This window comes from Rhinopithecus roxellana, chromosome 16, assembly GCF_007565055.1.
Source record: "Rhinopithecus roxellana isolate Shanxi Qingling chromosome 16, ASM756505v1, whole genome shotgun sequence".
NCBI lineage: Eukaryota > Metazoa > Chordata > Mammalia > Primates > Cercopithecidae > Rhinopithecus > Rhinopithecus roxellana.
In genome coordinates, this window is record NC_044564.1 from 44,643,732 (window position 1) to 44,659,286 (window position 15,555).

The 15,555-nt window shown below is 38.6% G+C and overlaps 1 protein-coding gene across 1 annotated transcript in view; it reads left to right on the top strand.

Moving 5' to 3' along the window:
- TRPM6 (transient receptor potential cation channel subfamily M member 6) overlaps positions 1 to 15,555 on the top strand; it is a 102,058-nt gene that overhangs the window by 57,100 nt on the left and 29,403 nt on the right. Inside the window, exons 20-22 of the mRNA XM_030920436.1 lie at positions 5,416 to 6,560; positions 6,750 to 6,862; positions 13,170 to 13,287. Coding sequence (XP_030776296.1) covers positions 5,416 to 6,560; positions 6,750 to 6,862; positions 13,170 to 13,287 — 1,376 coding nt within the window. The remainder of the gene's footprint in view (positions 1 to 5,415; positions 6,561 to 6,749; positions 6,863 to 13,169; positions 13,288 to 15,555) is intronic.

Here is a 15,555-nt window from a genome sequence, read left to right on the forward strand (position 1 = left end):
GGTTTAGATTTCTTGAGCTGAGATTCTTGTAGTATATTTAGCCAGAGATGTTCAGGAGGCTTTGGATGTGTGCATCTGAAGGCCCTGGGGAGCATTTGCACTAGTGGAGGAGCTCATCTGCTTATTGGGACAGTCAACTGTAGGAGTCACCTGCCTTCTGTAGGAAACTAAAAGTATGACAGAGGAAGCGATTATGCCCAGGAAGCAAGAGTGAGGGAACCTAGTGAGCTGAGAGTTAAATCCCGGGAGGCGCCAACACCTGTAATGGGCAAAGAAAGAGAAACTCATGAAGAAGACCATAAATAACCATTCAGAGGAGTATAAAGAGAACTAGAAGAAGGTGGTATCACAAGCTAAGCGAGCACAGAGTGAAAATTGAGAACCAGACATTTATAAACCAGTAATTCAATGATAAAATCCTAAAAACATTAACCATCATAAAGCATTGTATTTCTCTTGGATTCTTTTCTTGGGATTTGAGTAGAGGGTTAGAAGTTAAATGGATATGTACCTTCTGAAAATTATGGGTATTTCCAAGAGGTTTAGAATTTGGTTATGAAGCTCTAATTTATTATTATTATTATTATTATTATTATTATTATTATTATTTTAGGTAGAGTCTTGCTCTGTCGCCCAGGCTGATATACAGTGGAGTGATCAGAGCTCATGCAGTCTTGAACTCCTGGGCTCAAACGATCCTCCTGCCTCAGCCTTCCAAGTAGCTAGGACTATAGGCACATGCTACCACACTGAGCTAATTTTTAATTTTTTCATTTTTGTAGAGGCAGGGTCTTGCTAATGCTGCCCAGGCTGGTCTTGAACTCCTGGCCTCAAGCAACCCATCTGCCTCAGTCTCCCAAAGTGCTGGGATTACAGGCATGAGTTACTGCATCTGAGCCTGCAGCTCTAATTAAACTTCAAAATGCAATCCATTTTCCCTCTTGATGGAGCTATCTCAGTGGCACTGTTTTTATACTGTCATCTTTGTTGGGGTCATTTGTGGGGACCTCATAAATGAGGTATGGGAAAGAGGGGAGGATATTTCCTGAGGTAACTAAGCAATGGTGTGAAGAGGGAGGGGAAGAAGATTCGGTGGATTTTGCATGTTAGCCTACCTCTGAAGAAGAGATTGCTATATCCTCCTAGAATCAAGTGAGTTGTGGCAGTGGAAGAAGAGAACATAATGAGGCTGTTTTAAATCTTACTTTCCCTATTTGGGACTCTAACTTCTTTTTTGATCCTAGTAGTTAAGTCAGCTTTTCCCTTTCTCTGTTCTGTGGAGTAAGATGCTTTTAGGTATTTTTCCACATTAAGCATGTCTTGGTACATTATATTTGGGAAATACTGTGGTTTTAAAAAGTATAAACACTGTAACATAATGTGCATTGTAATTCGTCAGTACAGAGTTATAGCTTAAGCAGGTCCTACCACTATATGACCATGAAACCTTACTGAGGAACATCTGTGACACCTCCCAGCATGGGAATTGTTGGTGTAGTTCATGTAGTACTTCATGGTACTCTCGGAATCCCCAAAAGATTTTGCCTAGATCCTAGGTGAGTTGCTGAGAGGTACCAGAAGGCGGTGGTCAATGCCACTGAATATGGAGTCGGCCTGTCTGGGTTTGATGCCTGATGTTTTCATGGGCCACGTGACTCTGGCTATGTGACCTAACCCTTTTTTTTTTTTTTAGACAGAGTTTCGCTCTTGTTGCCCAGGCTGGAGTGCAAATGGCATGATCTCAGCTCATTGCAACCTCTGCCCCCTGGGTTCAGGTGATTCTCCTGCCTCAGCCTCCCCTGTAGCTGGGATTACAGGTGCCTGGCACCATGCCCGGCTAATTTTTTTTTTTTTTTGTAGAGACGAGGGTTCACCATATTGGCCAGGCTGGTCTTGAACTCCTGACCTTAGATGATCCACCTGCCTCAGCCTCCCAAAGTGCTGGGATTACAGGCATGAGCCACCGTGCCTGGCCGACCCAAGCTCTTTTCTATGAAAGGATAATAGTAATGCCTACCTTATAGATTTGTTACATGGATTAAATAAAATAGTACAGGTAGATCTTTATAAAATGCTTGGCTCATAGTGAGCACTCAGTGAATATGGTGATTTTCATGATGACTGTAATTGTACTTCCTGTTATCTCATTTTAAGGCATCTTGCCTAAAGGCCCATAATAAAACAATTACCATTCTCATCTTTCTTCCATCTTCCTCGTACCTTGCATGGGAGAAACTAAAATTATAAATTTTATGTGTCAGAATGACTGAAAGACTAGATTAAATTAATGTCACTAGTGGTCCAGCAATATAATCAAAATATGTTTCACAGGACATCAAGTTTTAGAAATTAAGTACCTATAAAAGCAAGGGACCTGATTTGAGGGTGACCAGGTTATTTGTCTAACAGGTTTCTATTGTAGCGTGTTACCTGTGGCTGTGAATAGTTGCTGGTTTCTATTGTATCATTCGATGTGACTGCTGCTAATGGAACTTAATGAGTCTCCATTACTGGTGTTCAGATTGTACTGTTTTTGAATTAGATGAAACAGTGCACTGGATGGAGAGGCTCTAATTAAGCATATTTGGAAGGGAGTATACATATATTTTGTGCTGTTTCCCACATCATCCTTGCCAGTTCTAATTTTGCAGATTCCAGAAGGTCAGGAAGCATTTGTTAAGCCTCTATTGAGTTATAGAAGTTGAATTCTATAGCAGAAGCAAGAAAAAGAGGGTTCTACTCACATAGAATATAATAAAAATGGAAGATACCACTCTTTTTATTCTTTAATTTCTATTTACAAAGGTCCCAGAAAGAGGAAGTGGAAAATCTTTCAATCCCTGTGACTTGAGATGTGTTCTAAAGATGGGAAGTCTAACACTATTTTGGGAAGTACTTGTTACAGCTGAGTGTTAAACTCTTCATGGCATAATCACGACTTCTCCCTGCCCCCACATAAGAGCAGGAATCATTTTTCATTTCTGCAATGGTCATGTCAGCCATGACACAGTTGGTTACGTTCCTTCCCACGCTGTTTTCTACTTTAATCTTGTTTATCGAAGATTTTCATTATTGAGAAACTGAAACTATACCTCCTCTCCCCCAAACAATAGAACAAGGGAAGAAAAGAAAGAAAAAAAGAATGTGATATGCCAGAGTTCACTGTGAAAATTTTGGCTTTTTAAAATTTAGTCTTGTACATATTTCCATTTAAATGATACTATTTTGTATCCTGTTTTTTTTCCCGCTCTTACAAATCAAAAATATTTTCTCCAATTAATGATATATACTTTGTAAATATATTTTAACTGTTGTTTCTGAATTAAACATTTTATACCAATTTTAAAAACATAATGCCGAACATAGTAGACATCCCCAGCCCTGCCTCTAGCACCAGAAATAGCCTTATAAAATAATTATCAACAATGTGAGTATGATTTTTAAAGGCTACATAATATTCTGTCTCATAATATAACAAATATCTGTCTGTTTTAGCATGGTAAGATTACATTTCCTTTATATTTATTGTGTCCCTGTATTCCATCCTTGCTATCACGGAGTTGTTTCACTTCTTCTTTTTTAAATAAAATGAATGCTGTTATGATATAGATGAACTCATTATTATCTTAATTTTCATCTCTGATTGCCTAATGAGGTTGACTATTTTACTGGGTTTCCTTACCTTTTGTATTTTATCTTTTCATCTGTTCGTGTCCTTGGGAGTCTTGGTAATTTTTTTTCCCTCAATAAATATGGAAGTTTTTGCTTAATCAAGGGATATCAATGCCTCATCAAATTTATTAGAATACTAGTTTTCCAATTTATTTTTGTTTTAAACTTTTGTATTCTATTTTTGCATACAAGTTTCTTTTTATGTAATCAACTCATACATGTTGTAATTTATTCTGTTGCTAGTGAAGTTTAGATAGCTGCATTAGTTTCCCAGGGCTGCTGCAGCAAAATACCAAAAACTGGGTGTCTTAGAATAACAGAACTTTATTGTCTCATACTTCTGAAAGCTAGAAGTCCAAAATCAAGGTGTCGCTATCCTTCCTTGCCTCTTCTAGCTTCTGGTGTTTGCTGGCAACCATGGGTGTTCCTTGGCTTGTAGATGCATCACTCCAGTCATATGGCCATTTTATCCCTGTGTGTCTTCACATCGTCTTCCTTCTGTGTGTGTCCATGTCAGAATTTCACATTATAAGGACGCTAGTCATACTGGATTAGGGTTCAGCCTGATTATCACATTTTAACTTGATTACTCTATCAATATCTGATTTCCAAATCAGGTCACATTCTATGGTTCTGGGGTTAAGGCTTCAACATATCCTTTCTGGGGGATACAAAACCAACCTCATCCATATACAGAGATAATTACAAGGAAATGTACAGACATATAGTAACCATCTCTCAATTAAATTAATTTTTACTTTTTTTTTTTTTTTGAGATGGAGTCTTTTTCTGTCACCCAGGCTGGAGTGCAGTGGCATGATCTGGGCTCACTGCAACCTCCGCCTCAGTCTCCTGAGTAGCAGGGATTATAGGTGCCCGCCACCATGCCAAGCTAATTTTTGTATTTTTAGTAGAGATGGGGTTTCACCATGTTGGCCAGGCTGGTCACGAACTCTTGACTTCAAGTGATCCACCCGCCTCCCACAGTGCTGGGATTATAGGCCTGAGCCATTGCACCTGGACTAATTGTTACATTTAATTCAATTTGCTTGCAACTTATATTTACATTTGAATAGGTGAAGATGCCTTGTGTTGCTTTTACATGAATCAGTGACTGAACATCATAAACTTCGGTTAAAGTATTCAAACAACTTTAAAAATTTGCATTAGGCTTTTTCTGAATATAGGTCTTCTAAAATGGATTTTGTTTGAAACTTGGGAAGCCTGTTTGAACAGTAGAGTTAGAGATTTTTTTTTTTTAATTTTAAAGATCCGTGTTTTTTTCTTCTTAATTGCATATTTGATTATTGATTCTGTTTCTATCATTCTTCTTTCTTCCTCAGGATCTCCTATACACATTAAAATTGTACAATGCTTGCTATTAGGAAGTATTCAAGTGTTTGTTATGTAAATGAATAAATATATTAATGAATAAAAATGGGATGATTGATCACAATTGCAGGAATCATTAGCTGGAACTGGAAATATTAAAAAGAAAGAAGGGCTAGAAATGTAGATTTGTGATTTGTCCTCTCCTATGGGTAGTAGTGGGCATTATAGGAGTGGATGAGATCACCTGAGATGAGAGTTATGTATTAGGGGAAGAAGAAGGCAAAAGACAGACTTAACCTAGGGAAGCAGCTGAGACTCAGGAGCCATTTAAGGATGGAAGTAGGGTAGGAAGAGAGCAAATTCCCACTGGCTTAATGTGCTTGTTGGTTTTCTCCCTCCCTTCACCACTAGGGTTACAGAGATGTACTTCCAATTGAAAGAAATGAATGAAAAGGTGTCTTTTATAAAGGACTCCTTACTGTCTTTGGATAGCCAGGTGGGACACCTGCAGGATCTCTCTGCCCTGACTGTGGATACCCTAAAAGTCCTTTCTGCTGTTGACACCTTGCAAGAGGATGAGGCTCTCCTGGCCAAGAGAAAGCATTCCACTTGCAAAAAACTTCCCCACAGCTGGAGCAATGTCATCTGTGCAGAGGTTCTAGGCAGCATGGAGATCGCTGGAGAGAAGAAATACCAGTATTATAGCATGCCCTCTTCTTTGCTGAGGAGCCTGGCTGGAGGCCGGCATCCCCCAAGAGTGCAGAGTGGGGCACTTCTTGAGATTACAGACAGTAAAAGAGAGGCTGCAAATGTAAGAAATGACCAGGAAAAGCAAAAAACAGAAAGTAGTATAGTGGCTTCTGGGGTGTCACCTAACAAGCAAACACACTCAAAGTATGGCCAATTTCTTCTGGTCCCTTCTAATCTAAAGCGAGTTCCTTTTTTAGCAGAAACTGTCTTGCCTCTATCCAGACCCTCTGTGGAAGCAGATACAGATGTGCTGGCAAATGAACAGGACATCCATACTGAGGTTCTTGTTCATCTGACTGGGCAGACCCCAGTTGTCTCTGACCAGGCATCAGTGGATGAACCCAAGGAACAGCACGAGCCAATTGCTCACTTAGTGGATGGACAAGACAAGTCGGAGCAAGTGCTACCCACTTTGAGTTGCACACCTGAACCCATGACAGTAACCTCCCCTCTTTCCCAAGCCAAGATCATGCAAACTGGAGGTGGATATGTAAACTGGGCATTTTCAGAAGGCGATGAAACTGGTGTGTTTAGCATCAAGAAAAAATGGCAAACCTCCTTGCCCTTCACTTGTGACAGTGATTCCGCTTGGAGTGAACAGCACCAGAAGCAGACCCAGGGCAACTCCCTATCTGATAACTCAATGAGATTGGCCCAGAATAGTGAATACTCAGAGGTGGGACCATGGCTTCAGCCAAACACATCCTTTTGGATCAATCCTCTCCGCAGAGACAGGCCCTTCGCTAGGAGTCATAGCTTTAGATTCCATAAGGAGGAGAAATTGTTGAAGATCTGTAAGATTAAAAGTAAGGAATAAACATTAAAAAAACAGCATTAAGTCCTTTGCATTGCTACCAGTTTTTTGTTTTGTTTTTTTTTAATCTATGACTCTTAACCACATTGTCATTCTCCCTGTTCTGTCAGCTTTTTCTGTAAAACAAAATGGCCCCTCCTTACTGTTGTCAACTTTCTCATGTAGACCATTTCCCTTACAGATCTTTCAAGCTCTTCAGAAATAGGGCAGGGAGCATGGGTCAAAGCAAAAATGCTAATCAAAGACAGGAGACTGTCAAAGAAAAAGAAGAATACTCAAGGACTCCAGGTGCCAGTAAGTGTACTGTTATTCCATCTTTTAGGTTTTGAGCAGTCAAGGTAGTGGTCTTAGTTTGATTTATCTTTATTGTAAAGTGTCATCTACACAAAATAACATTGTATTGAAAGGTTTGAAGATATAATTTGTTCCTCTTTTTAAGAGATGGGGTCTTGCTATGTTGTCCAGGCTGATCTTGAACATCTGGGCACAATTAATCCTTCCACCTCAGCCTTCCAAGTAACTGGGACTACAGGTGTACACAATCACACCCAGATATAAATTTAAGAGTCATTAGAGTGGATATACTGCAATTTATTTATCTGCTAACATGTTGAAGGACATTTGGGTTGTTTTCAATTTTTGGCTCTTCCAAAAAAACTATCATGAACATTTGTGTACAAGTCTTTTTGTGGACATATGTTTTAATTTCTCCTTGGTAAAATACTTAGGAATGGAATGTCAGAGTCATATGGTAAGTGTTTTTTAATTTTTGAAGAAACTTCCAAACTGCTTTCCAAGGTAATCATAATATTTTACATGCCCACCAGTAATTTGTGAGCATTTCAGCTGTTCCAGATCCTCACTGTCTTAGTTTGTTTTGTGTTGCTATAATAGAAAGCCAAGACTGCGTGGTTAATAAAGAAAAGAAGTTTATTTCTTACAGTTCTGGAGGCTGGGTAGTCCAAGGTGGAGGGAACACATCTGGTAGGGACTTCTTGCTGGTAGAGACTCTCTGCAGAATCCTAGGTGGCACATGGCGAGGGGGGCTCCTGAGAGAGCCAAACAGGCTTTTATAACAGATCCATTGTCATGATAAATAACCCATCCCCTCCGTAATCCATTAACTCATGAATGAATTAATCTATTCGTGAGCCAGAGCCCTCATGATCCAGTCACCTCTTAAAGGCTCCGTCTCTTAATATGATTACACTGGGAATTAAGTTTTAACATGAGTTTTGGAAGGAAAAAACATTCAAATCATGGCAGTCACCAATTCAGCATACTCAATCTTTTAAATTTTAGCCATATTAGTGAATGTGTAGTGGTATCTCATGGTACGATTTCATTTGTATTTTCATAGTGACGAATGCTACTAGACATCTTTTCATGTGTTTATTTGCTTTCTGTACAGTCTTGCATTGCTTAATGATGGGGATACTTTCTGAGAAAGGTGTCATTAGGTGATTTCATCATGGCACAAACATCATGGAATGTACTTACACAAACCTAGATGGTCTAAGCTACCACATGCCTAGGCTGTACCATGTAGCCTTTTGCTCCTAGGTTATTAACTTGTACAGCATGTTACTGTACTGAACACTTTAGGTAATTGTAACGCAATGATATTTGTGTATCTAAGCGTATCTAAACATAGAAAGAGTCAGTAAAAGTACAGTATAAAATATAAAAATTGGTACACCTGTATAGGGCACTTACTTGCAGGACTTGAAGGTTGCTCTAGGAGCGTCAGTGAGTGAGCGGTGAGTGAGTGCAAAGGCCTAGGACATTACTGTACACTACTGTAGACTTTATAAACACTGTACACTTAGGCTACACTAAATTTATAAAAAAACAAAATGTGCTACGATGTTATCACAGCTGTAGTGTCACTAGGTGACAGGCATTTTTCAGTTCTGTTATAATCTTATAGGACTACCATTGTATTAGTGGTCTGTCATTGGCTGAAGTACCGTTATGAGGGACATGGCAGTATATCTTTTTTGGTGACGTGTTTGTTCAGATCTTTGCCCATTTAAAAAATTGGGTTGTTGTCTTATTATAAAGTTGTGAGCATTTAAAAATATATGTTCAAATCCTTTTTTGAGTAGATGTTTTTGCAAATATTTTGTCTCAGTGGTTTGCCTTTTAATTTTCGTAAATGTCCTTTGAAGCCATATATTTTTTTGATGAAGTGTTTGATTCTTTTCTGTTATAGTCTGTGATTTTTGTATCACATTTAAAATATTTTTGCCAGGATCACTAAGACTTATTCTCATGTTTTCTTCTAGGAATTGTATAGTTTTAGCTCTTGCATGTAGGTCTATAGTCTATTTTGAGGTAATTTTTGTATATGAAGATAGCTAAGAGTTGAGTTTCTTCTGTCCTCTTTCTTTCTTGAATATGAATATCAAAATTTTCTACTACTTTTTGGTAAAAAGATATCTTTTTCAATTCTGTTCTTGACCATATTAACAATAATAGAAGATATCTTTTCTCTATTGAGTTGCCTTGACATCTTTGTCAAAAATTAGTTGACCATATAGATCACAATATGTATGCATCAATTTCTATCTCTATGCCAATATTATCCTATTTTGAATACAACTTTATGATAATTTTTGAGTCATATATTAAAGGTCAATTTTTTTCTTTTTCAAGAAGTTTGGCTATTTTGTGTTCGTTGCATTTCCTTATAAATTTAGAATCAGCTTGTCAATTTTTATAGAGAAGTGGGCTAGGATTATGAATGGAATTGCCATAAATGTGTATGTCAATGTCGGGAAAGTTGACATCTTAACAATAATGAATCTTCTGATTCACGAACATGATATATTTCTCCATTTAGGTCTTCTTTGATTTCTTGAAATAATATTTTATAGTTTTTAGAGTACAGATCTTGCACATGTTTTGTTAAATGCATCCCTATTTCATATTTTTGATTTTATTATAACTGTAATTAGTTAATAGTTTTAATATCTGATTATTTGTTTATGGTATATGGAAGTTTTTTGATACTGGTCTTATATTTTGCAACCTTGATAAGCTTCCTTACTTGAGTAGTTTTTGTGTAACTTTTTAAGAATTTTCTATATACATGACCATGTCATGTACAAACATAGATAGTTTTACTTCTTCCTTTCAATCTGGACACGTTGTATTTCTTTTTCTTGCCTGATTACACTGACCAGAACCTCTGGTATGATATTGACTAGAAGTGATAAAAGCAGATATCTTTTCCTGTATCTGTTCTTCGGGGAAAAGCATTTAGTCCTTTACTATTAAGAATGAGGTGAGTTACAGGTTTTTCTATAGATGCGCTTTATCAGGCTGAAAACTTTCCTTCTGTTTTTAGTTTTCAGAGAATTTTTATCATTCATGGATATAAGCCTTTGTCAAATGCTTTTTCTGTATCTACTTAGGTGATCAGATACTTCTCCTTTTGATTGTGTTATTTTATAGTGAATTTCATTAATTAATTTTATAATGTTAGAATTCTTAGAATATTAAATTACCTTGCTGGGATGAATCCCACTTGGTCATGATTTTTTTTTTTCATATTGTTTCATTTTGCTAAAATTTTCATTAGTTTTTTTGCATCAATTATTGAGGGATAGTTGTCTTTAGTTCACTTTTATTGTAATATCTTTGTCTGGTTTTGGTGTCAGGATGATGCTTGGTTTATTTAGTGAGTTGGGAGGTATTCCCTCCTCTTCAGTTTTCTGGGTGAATTTGTAAGGAATTGATATTATTTCATTCTGAAGTATTCGGTAGAATTAACCAATGAAACCATCTTTGTGGGAAAGCTTTTAACTACAAATTCAGTTTCTGTAATAGATATAGAGCTATTTAGGTTATGTAATTCTTCTTGAATGAGCTTTTTTTGTGTGTGTCAAAGAATTTATCCATTTTGTTTAAGTTGTTTACTTTATTGGCATAATGTTCATAATTTTATCTCATTATTCATTTATTGCCTTTGAGATCTGTGGGTAGTGACGTCACTTGTTTTGTTCCTAACATTTTATTTCGTTTAGTCATTTATTTATTTTTGAGATGGAATCTTGCTCTGTCGCCCAGGCTGGAGTGCAATGGCTTGATCTTGGCTCACTGCATCCTCTGCCTCAGGTTCAAGCGATTCTTCCACTTCAGCCTCCCAAGTAGCTGGGATTACAGGTGACTACCACCACACCTGGCTAATTTTTGTATTTTTAGTAGAGATGGAGTTTGACCATATTGACCAGCCTGCATATTGACCAGCCTGGTCTCGAACTCCTGACCACAGGTGACCTGCCCACCTTGGTTTCCCAAGTGCTGGGATTACGGGGCGAGCCACCATGCTGGCCGGCCCGTTCCTAACATTTTAAATTTGGATTTTCTCTCATTGTTTCATAATCAGTCTGGCTACAGGTTTATCTGTTTTATTGATCATCTCCAAGAACCAGCTCTTGTTTTCACTGATTTTTCTTTGATTCCCTTCCCTGCACGCCACCCCCCCCTCCTTTTTTTTTGAGACAGGGTCTTTCTCTGTCGCCCAGGCTGGAGTGCAGTGGTACAATCTCGGCTCACTGCAAACTCTGTCTCCCAGGGTCAAGCAATTCTCTTGCCTCAGCCTCCTGAGTAGCTGGGATTACAGGCCTGTGCCACCACACCCAGCTGATGTTTGTATTTTTAGTAGAGACAGGTTTTCGACACGTTGGCCAGGCTGGCCTCAATTGATCCGCCTGCCTCAGCCTCCCAAAGTGCTGGGATTACAGGCCTGAGCCACCATGCCCAGCCTCTGATTTCTGTTTCATTCATGCTTGCTCTTATCTTTATTATTTCTTTTGTTCTATTTACTTTGGGTTTAACTTTGCTCTTCTCTTTCTAGGTTTTTTTTGTTTGTTTGTTTGTTTTTCAGACAAAGTCTCTCTCTGTCGCGCAGGCTGGAGTACAGTGGCACGATATTGGCTCACTGCATCCTCCACCTCCTGGGTTCAAGTGATTCTCCTGCCTCAGCCTCCCAAGTAGCTGGGACTATAGGCACACACCACCACGCTCTGCTAGCTTTTGTATTTTCAGTAGAGACGGGGTTTTGCCATTTTGGCCAGGTTAGTCTCGAACTCCTGACCTCAGGTGATCTGCCTGCCTCGGCCTCCCAAAGTACTGAGATTACAGGTGTGAAACACCACGCCTGGCCTCTAGTTTGTTAAGGTAGAAACTTTGGTCATTGATTTGAGACTTCCTTCTTAAATTTTTTTTTCGAGACAGGGTTTCACTCTTGACACAGGCTGGAGTGCAGTTGTCATTTCGGCTCATTGCAACCTCTGTCTCCCAGTCTCAAGTGATCCCCTCACCCCAGCCCCTTGAGTACCTGGCCCACAGGTGTGCCACCACATTCGGCTAATTTTTTTTTTTTTTTTTTGTAGAGATGGGATTTCTTCATGTTGCCCGGACTGTTTCTTAAACTCCTAAACTCAAGCTATTCACCTGCCTCAGCCTCCCAAAGTGCTGGGATTATAGGTGTGAGCCACTGTGCCCGGCCTTCTTTTCTAATGTAGTCATTTAGTGCTACAAAATTCCCTCTAAGCACTGTTTGAGCTCTTTCCTACAAATTTTGATGTGTTGTTTTTATTTTCATTCAGTGAGTCTTTTTATATATCATTAGGAAGTTTTAGATCTCAAGTAGCAATTCTGTAAGAATTCATCTTTCATGATCTTAATGCTCTGCCTAATTTAAAAAACTTTTACACTTATTTTTCTAAATAATAATCTGGATGCATTAAAAAAATACCTTAGCCTTTTTTTAGAATGAGAAGCAGAAGCAAAGAGATTAGTATTGAGACAATTATGTAAAAGCACCTTTTAGGGGAGAGATAAGGAAGGCTATTCTTTCAGGGAAAATACCGTGAGTTTCTGCAATCCCAAGAAATATGCACTTAAGCAGATTTATTTTTGGAATAGTTCAAATGTCCAGTGTTCAACTAGAAATTGCAACTGAGTTCAGTAATTCAAGCTTGCATTTATTTATTTATTGCTTTTGAGTTACCAATTTACCCTGTTTGTTCTGCAGCTCAGAAATATGTGGGACAGTCATATTATTGGCTATCTATTGTTTTAGTGATGAAGGAAAAGGAGCTAGAGACATTACGTGATTTTCCCAAATTCACATGGCTTCTAAATGACAGAGCTAGAATTCCAACACAAATTCTTTGGATTCAAATATTTTCTGAAAATATGATATCCTATTAGCAGCATGAGCATCACCTGGGAATTAGAGATTCAAATTCTCCCTCCTTCCAGACCTGTTGCATTAGAGATTCCAGGGGTGGGATCCAGTGACCTGTAGCTTAAACCAGCCACTAAGCCCTGGGTGATGCTGATGTGCACTCAAGATTAAGAACTAAGGTGTGGAGCAGGGGTTCTCAGTCATGACTGCAAAGAGAAATCACGTGGATGCTTGTGTCCTGCTAGCCTAAGTGATGGGATTTGTCAGCACTTCCCAGGCAATTGTAATATGCAGCCAGTGTTAACAGACACTGCCCTTCACCATGGTTCTTCTATTAGTGTGACTCACTGTGCTTTTGAATTAATGTCACTGTGTTCCAACAAGTGTCTTTATCTCCAGATCATAACAGTTAATGCCTGCCCTCAGAGTGAACAATTGAATCCAGAGCCAGGAGAAAACAGCATCTCTGAGGAGTACAGCAAGAACTGGTTCACAGTGTCCAAATGCAGTCAGACAAGTATGTAACATCTACACTCTTGGATCCCAAAATACCTGGTGGAATTTTCTCAGGGTACAGTCTTTAGACCATTGGCGGTCCCTCCTGTTCTTTCACATGGAGATGAGGGAAAGAGAAGGTAGTTACACTCTGTAAGGAAAATAGATTTTTTTTGCTTTTGATTTTTATGAAAGGGACAAAATTTTATTTGCCTAAAGGACTCCAGAAAAGAAAAATTAAGATTTAGATAGTCTCTTGTATTCAAAGCTGTTGAACCTTACTCAGAGTGTTTTATCCAGACAGCATTCATTTAGTCTGATTTATGGATAGGGGATTGTCTAATTTTATAAATTCTTAAAGTACATGTGACACTGAAATTATCTCTTAAGCTTAATAATGGTGCTTGTAGAGGAGAGAAGATGGATCAACCAGCCAAGAATGAATACTGTGGGCTAGGACTGGACAGTGAAATAAGTCTAGACAGGTAAGATGAGGGCAGATTGTGAACAGCAATGATCAGAACTTTGGACTTCTTGCATTAGATAAGAGACCTTTACCAATTTTTAAACAGAAAGGACTAAGTGATTAAGGAGTCATAGGTTTTAAAAATATTTAAAATACTAACCTTAAGGTATAAGTAGACATTGTATTGAAATTTATGCTATCAGACTTTTCTAAAAATTTGCTTGTTCGTATGGTAAATGGTTCTCAACCAAGGGATAATTTTACACGTTCCCCTCACTTTCCCCATGGGACACTTGGGAATGTCTGGAGATATTTTTGTTTCATAACTAAAATGGGGGGAATGCTTTTGCCACCCAGTGAGTAGAGGACAGGGATACTGTTAAACATCTTACAATGAACTGGAGAGATAAGTCCTCGTGACAATTATCCAGCCCAAAATGTCATTGCTAAGGTGGAGAAACCCTGATTTTATGTTTAAAAATACTCACTTGTCTGTTAAATCACTGAGAATCAAGTGGACTCTAAGCTGAAAGAGACATTTAGAAATTAAATTAGTCAGCACCCCCTCAATTTATAGATTAGCTTGAGAGCTTAATTTGCCTTGACTTTAATCATACCGTTTACTAGAGACCATAAATTTGAATAAATCAAATCCCACACCTAAAGACATGACTCCAGTACCAATTATAAATAGATTCATTTTATTTATAAATGTCATACATTTATATTATATATATTAGGTATTATATTTTTTATAAATAGTATAATTTATGTTTAGGATGTTATATATCATTCTTAAATCATTTAAGTTCTTTCCAATGAATTTCAAACATAGAGAGATGCAAATGACAGGAGGTTTCTGGGAAAGAATCTCATTAAGTCAGATGATCAGACGGGGAGGTAAGGCTAGGGAAACAGGTTGATCCGAGTGCCTGGCTAATCTGAGTGAGTATTGAGGCCCACTGTCTTCCTTGAACCACATTTGGAGTTGGGAACCTTATTTTTTTGAAACGTGTCTGGCTTAATAATTAATTGAAAAAGAATTTAAAAAATAAAAGTTTGTAGGCCGGGCGCGGTGGCTCAAGCCTGTAATCCCAGCACTTTGGGAGGCCGAGACGGGCGGATCACTAGGTCAGGAGATCGAGACCATCCTGGCTAACACGGTGAAACCCCGTCTCTACTAAAAACTACAAAAAACTAGCCGGGTGAGGTGGCGGCGCCTGTAGTCCCAGCTACCCGGGAGGCTGAGACAGGAGAATGGCGTGAACCCGGGAGGCGGAGCTTGCAGTGAGCTGAGATCCGGCCACAGCACTCCAGCCTGGGTGACAGAGCAAGACTCCGTCTCAAAAAAAAAAAAAAAAAAAAAAAAAAAAAAGTTTGTGGATAGGCAGATGCCCTGTCAGGTAGCATTGTCTCTCTCTCTGTTTTTTTTTTTTTTTTTTTTTTTAAAGACAGGTTCTGGCTCCATCACCCAAGCTGGAGTATAGTTACGTGATCACAGCTCACTGCAGCCTTGACCTCCTGGGCTCAAGCGATCCTTCCACCTCAGCCTCCCGAGTAGCTGGAACTATAGCGTGTACCACCATGCTTGGCTAATTTTGTTTATTTTTTGTAGAGATGGGGGTCTCGCTATGTCACCCAGGCAGGTCTCAAACTCCTGTCCTCAAGCAATGCTCCTGTCTTGGCTTCCTAAAGTGCTAGGATTACAGGCATGTGCCAGTTACTACACTTGGCCTTCAAATAGTATTTTTTACACTTCTTGTATACTTTTTTTTTTCCCCAGCACAAAATCATTAGGGAAAAATGCAACCGTTATCTCCTATT